This window comes from Strongylocentrotus purpuratus, unplaced genomic scaffold, assembly GCF_000002235.5.
Source record: "Strongylocentrotus purpuratus isolate Spur 01 unplaced genomic scaffold, Spur_5.0 spur5_scaffold_12, whole genome shotgun sequence".
Taxonomy (NCBI): Eukaryota; Metazoa; Echinodermata; class Echinoidea; order Camarodonta; family Strongylocentrotidae; genus Strongylocentrotus; species Strongylocentrotus purpuratus.
Window position 1 is genome coordinate 8,939,971 of NW_022145597.1, and position 6,317 is coordinate 8,946,287.

General features: G+C 43.5%; 1 protein-coding gene across 1 annotated transcript; it reads left to right on the plus strand.

The window, feature by feature from the left end:
* LOC115918549 lies at positions 1–2,562 on the plus strand. Its single transcript, XM_030982587.1, has 2 exons — positions 1–14; positions 1,455–2,562. Exon 2 carries the CDS (start codon positions 1,474–1,476, stop codon positions 2,560–2,562), a length of 1,089 nt encoding a protein of 362 aa, XP_030838447.1. The 5' UTR covers positions 1–14; positions 1,455–1,473.
* Positions 2,563–6,317: the final 3,755 nt, after the last annotated feature.

The following is a 6,317-nucleotide window of genomic DNA, read 5'->3' on the forward strand; positions in this document are numbered from 1 at the left end:
GCTCTATTTAAATGGTAAGATCATTATAATAGATTTTTATTTGTTTTGAGCTGCATAACTTATCATGACAACAAACCAATATATAGGAATGAAAATTAAGACGATCGCGTAGATAGATGTTTGAAAATCAACCTACGGCGATTTCAATAGCGTTGTCCATCACCAATAGGCCAATTTAATGCACAAATCTTTGTTAATTCACTTGTTTTTGATAGCTTCCTCACATTTTATCCGTGTATAACCTACCATTTAATACAATCATTTTCGACGTCTTTACAAAGACTTGATTATATAATGTCATACTTTGCCGGGGTACATTTCATATTATGTTCTAATTTCTTCATTTTTGTGAATTCTGTTTTGTGAAACGTGAGACAAATACACTTGAAAGTTAAAACTTGAATGTTACGAGCAATTATTGTATTTCAATAAGGGAGTTTAAAGATAGCAGATGGTACAAATGACCCCAAATATCAACAGATCTTTTACACATGGAGAAGTTTCACTTTGAGCATATTAGAATAATAACTGCCAAAGTCCTAGATGTGCTTCATGAATACCTTTTGTTTGCCCTCTTAAAAAGAATACTTCCACCTGCTTATAATAGAATGTACCGTTGGTGCATAAATGAATAATGTTACATAACTTTCATGAGCGCATATCCAGTATTCATCTCTGTGGGTTTTTACCTTTGGGTACAAAATGACCTTTATCTGCCCATGCGCAGATTATATCTGTAAACTCCCTTATAGTCAGAATACGAATCGCATACATTAATTGCTAGTGGACAACCATTATGCTCTTTTGATCTAATTCATGATCTTCTGAAGGAATGAGGATCTTAATTCTTACATAGATTATGCACAAATGCATGAATTTACATTTACATATTTTATACTTAACTCGTTGTATGTACATTTGCATTGTGTTTCGAGGAACAGATCAAAATGGAGATACATAATGTATCCCGTGCCATCTGTATATTTTGATGTAAACTGGTTATAATATATATATTCTTTCATGACGTTGAATTACAGTCGGCTGTATACCAAATAACAGCAATCACATCTATCGTGTTGTATATATTTTTGTTAATATAACCATTAATATAGATAATGATTATGAATAATACCCATGTATATAATTGACAGGTAGACAGACTTCTATATTACGGTATAGTCATGCTTTGGCAAATGTCATTTGAAAATGAGAAATTTATTGTGTTTATAATAATAATAATAAATGATAGTGGGTTCTTGTATAGCGCTCATGTCAGTCAGATTTGACCCTCCTGGCGCTCCCGATTATTACCCTGGCTTTAGCACGGCTACCATACGGCGCTCTAGCATTTCAAAGAATAAATTCCTACCAGGTACCCATTTATATGGATCTAATTATTTTTTTATTACCACTATTTTCTTTTTTGTCTCATTTTCTGTCTGAAACTCATCCAGATCACAACCATTTAACAACATGCGGGGTATCAGGAAACTGGTATGCAGCAAAGCCTTTGCTCTAGGTGTACTCTGCGCCTATGGCAGTGTGGCTGCGGTCTTCTTGGCGATTGGAAGGACGACACTTTCTTGTGGATATGGTGGGAGCAACATCCATATCCAGGAGGCAGCCAGAACGTCGTTGTTCATGACCACAATAGATGATGATGGGGGTGATAAGAACGAAGGGACTTCTTCTGAGTTGAACAGCGAGTCTATGTTTATGGATGATGTCGAGGAAACCGAATGGCTAGAAGAAGGTCTTGATGATGTCACAGATGACAGTACGGGATCAGTGAGTTCCATAGGGGAAGGGCGGTCAGTGATAGATTATCAAGATACAACTGCTGTGAAAGATGAAAGTGGTGATGCTAATGCAACCAATAGAACAGATGATATGGTTAGCGAGGCACTGCTATTGGCAGCGGTCATTGAAAAGAATACCACTTTGGTGAAAGAGTGGCTGGAATACACCTCAAACATGACTACAAGATCAAGGCAAGTGATGGATGATTCCAATCCGACAACAGTCAAGGTCGCAGAAGCCACTCCTGCGAAAGAACGACTCGCCAATGGTGTAACTACGACTGAGGCATATGTGCGTGTGGTGGACAATTCGGTGGTAGAACCCACTGTGCCGATAGAACTGCGAACAGAAAAGGCGGTGACGATAGAAACGCATAACGGTTTAAACACTAGATGCGGGAGGGAAAACCCTGTGACTCAACACCGACTAGACTGTAAAAGACGTATCCCCAAGGTCATAGGTATCGGGATGGAGAGGTGCGGGACAACCGCTCTTTCGTTCTTGCTTCGGATACATCCAGACATCGTCCATACCAAACCAAAGGACGTCTATTACTGGAACCACTTCCCCGACCGTAGTCTAGATTGGTACCGCGACCGCATGCCGATATCCTCCAAGTACCAGGTCACCATGGAGTACACCCCTTCTTACATCCTCAGCCACGAGGTACCGCATTTGATCAATGAGGCGTTTCCTGATATGAAGTTCATCGTCATGATTCGGGACCCATTGAGCGTGCCATGTCGTCTTACCTGTACATGAAACACAGCAGACGTCTAGAATACCTCACCTACATATCACCACAGCCAGGTGATCCCGCCAACCCTTTCCTCGGCCTTTCCTTCGAGGCGACCGTCCTCAAGCAAAACGGGGATGTCTTTGAGGACAATGCAGTAATTGAGAACGCCCTCTACGAGAGCCATCTTCGACGATGGTTTGATGTCTTTCCAAGAAAGCAGTTTCTCATCATTGACGAAGGTGTATTCAGCAGGGACCCTGTGTCCATTTTGCAACAGGTGGAAGACTTCATTGGCATTTCCAAGTTCTTCACCAAGTATTATTTTTATTTCGACCATGATCGGGGAGTTTTCTGTCAGAGAGTACCAACGAAACGTTGCTCCAAAAGATCCATAAAGAATAATCATCCGCCTATTCAGGAAAATGTTCTGAAGAAACTCAAAGACTATTATCAGCCTTACAACAGCCGGCTGGAAAAACTATTAAATCAGACATTTCCTTGGACATAATATGTGTAAATAGAACACTGAATAATAGTGAATGTACCACATAATTTTGGTACATGATCTGAGACGAACTTCTAGACGCTCTTAATTAAACGCTAAAACAAAAATAAAGAGTTGTTCAATAGTACATGGAGACTTTAATACATTTTGGTGGACAGACTAAATGTATCCGGCTTAAGAATGACGATGAGACATTTGCTAGATGCATTTTATTTTCAAAGATTAATAAATGTTTTTGCAAATTGGATCACTAAAACTATACGCTTAGTGAGTAGTTTCCCTTTAACATGTGACTTTGCCCATAACTCGTTTAAACTGTGTATTGTGAGAATAACGTTTTTGTTATACCATAAACATATCAAACGATCAAGACCTTTGATGAAGTAGGACAAGGACCAAAACAAATTGATTGGAATTTCACTAGATTTTATGTTTTTATGATGTTGAACACTCGTAAAATGATTCCAAAGAGATAACCATTGCCAGTCAGAGGCATGACCATGCAGGACGCGTACTCTGAATTAAAACAGTATTTTGTAAATTCATGATGATGATCATTATTGTTAGATGAACAAAGGGTAAATTTGCGCATTAAAAAAAGAATTATTGGAGGGAGAAACGACCATTTTATAACACTTGAACATAAATATTGGCACGTAAAGAGACAGTGAGTGTGAGAGAAAGAGAGAGAGAGAGAGAGAGAGAGGGAGGGGGAGAGAGAGAGAGAGAGAGAGAGGGGTAAGAGAGGGAGAGAGAGAGATAGAGAGGCAGATATATAAAGGGAAATAAAGACTACGGAGAAGAGAAAGGGGAAAAGGTTGTGGAGGGGGGGGGGGGGGGGGGGGGGGGGGGGGGGGGGGGGGGGGGGGGGGGGGGGGGGGGGGTGGGGGGGGGGGGGGGGGGGGGGGGGGGGGGGGGGGGGGGGGGGGGGGGGGGGGGGGGGGGGGGGGGGGGGGGGGGGGGGGGGGGGGGGGGGGTGGGGGGGGGGGGGGGGGGTGGGGGGGGGGGGGGGGGGGGGGGGGGGGGGGGGGGGGGGGGGGGGGGGGGGGGTGGGGGGGGGGGGGGGGGGGGGAGGAGGGGGGGGGCACCAGTCTTACTATTTGGATGACTGCCATTGTTTAAGAAGGGCGTGGGGTTGGGGCTATTCATCTTCTTCCTTTTTGTTTCCTTTCCTTTCCACCATTCCTTTAATTTTTTCTCTCTTATTCCTTTTTGCACCATTCGATGGGGGAAGGGGTAGGACCTACTTGCCTTTTGGACCTACGACACAGGGATGAGAGAGATAGAAATATAGATAGAGAAAGAGATAGGGATACATATATTTAAAAGAGAGATAGAGAGAGAGAGAGAGAGAGAGAGAGAAAGAGAAAGGTAGAAATATAGATAGAGGTAAAGATAAATATATATTATAGAGAGAGAGAGAGAGAGAGAGAGAAAAGAGAAAGCAAGCAAGAAATCTGCTTTATTGCTTTATTACAGGGGTGGATGCGTCTAATCCTATTACCTCTCACCAATGCTGTGTCGTTGGCCCAATTAAAAGGTCAAGGAATATAGGATTGGTTGGAGCAAAGTCCTACTACATTGTATTTTCCAACTTCGGCAGCACTGGGCTTATATCTTTCCTCTGCATTGCACTGCGTAGAGGACAACACAACACGACACAAACCAAGATGGAGTTCGGGAACAAGGTCATCCTTTTCTTGCTGGCGGCCATCCTTTTCATCGGCATCGGGTTGGGGCTTGGTCTCGGTCTCGGTCTCAGTAGAAGGGCGCCAAATGACTTGGCGGGCGTACCTGAGCCTACAGAAGGGCCTGAAGAGCCCGTTCAAGAGGCCTTGCAGAGGATTGATTGTTACCCCGATCCCGGAGCCACCGAGGAGACGTGCGAGGCTCGAGGGTGTCGATGGAGCTTTACCGACGTAGAGGGTGCCCCGTGGTGCTACTACCCGAAGCAGGTGGACGTACCGGGTACACCATGGTGAGGCTACTCTGCATCATCACTCTTTCCATTTTTTCCTTCTCCTCCAACTCTTTCTCTCTCTCTCTCTCTCTCTCTCTCTCTCTCTCTCTCTCTTGTTTTGTCTCACTGTCTCTTTCACTTGATCTCCCCCTCTCTCTTCTTCTCTCACTCTCTTCCTCCTCTCCCTAGGGATCGAGAGGGGAAGAGAGAATTCTTAGGGACCCCACTGGAAATAAGCTCTCGAGCTTTCGTGGGTTATCCTGTTCAAGCTGACTTATTTTTGATTTGTTATTATTGTATATTGTTGTATGTTGGAAGCTTGTAGAATAAAATTCAGTCAATCAATCCCTCAATTATATCTTTATCTTATGACGTCTTTCTGTCTCATCGCTCTTTGCTTATCTATCCAATCATTATCTGTTTCTTTCTCTGAAATCTGTGTCTGTCTCCCCCCCCCCCCACTCAGTGTTATTTAGGGTACGCATATGCTCGTACCCTCTTTTTGAAAGCACCCCTATCTGAGGACTGCCAACATTTCCGAACCCCCCCCCCCCCTTCGCGGGCTTTTCGCGGGCTTTTCCTGCCTTGGAGACCCCCCTAAATCAGGAAAAATGCTCAATGTACCCCCCCCCCCCCTAAATTCGGAATAATTTCTCAGGAGTCCAAAGAGATGAGAGAAAAAAAGAAAGAAAAACACCCCCTTTTTAAAGAAATCTCCGGGTGAAAAGTCAAATACACCCCTTTTTTTTACAATTCTCGGGCCGGACTTTATTGCACGAAAAGTACCCCTTTACCGGACATTTTGGCAACACGCATGCGGTCATTCCGACCTCTGAGTGGGGGGGGGGGGGGGCGTGTCTGTCTGTCACATCTCGAGCATGGTTTGTCGAGCTGTCTCTGTCTCCCATCCCTTCTCTGTCTTTCTTCCTTCTTCTCTCTCTCTCTCTCTCTTTCTACCTCTCTTTCTTTCTCTGACATAATAATAGACGTACGTGGTGTAATCTAACCCAGAATGATTAAGGGCCAGCTTAAAAATGCTTAATGCCGTGATTTCAACTAGATACAGTCATCATAAATGTTTCTTTCAGTGGATGAAGATCTACAGACTATCCTGAAAGGTAATGAAAGATTATACATCTTTTTAATTAAAAGTAATGGTGATTAATATGTTTATAATGAAAGTGCTCTTCTTTAATACCCGCCATGATCCATAGCATTCTTCATACTTAAAAAAAAAGTACAGTTCCCGCTAGTCCAAACTATATTCGCCATATTCTAGGTTTCAGCTGTTGTCCGGAACAGTTTGGGCTTTG

Coding starts and splice junctions, on each gene's coding strand:
- LOC115918549 (XM_030982587.1), top strand. CDS start 1,474: ATGCGGGGTATCAGGAAACTGGTATGCAGCAAAGCCTTTGCTCTAGGT.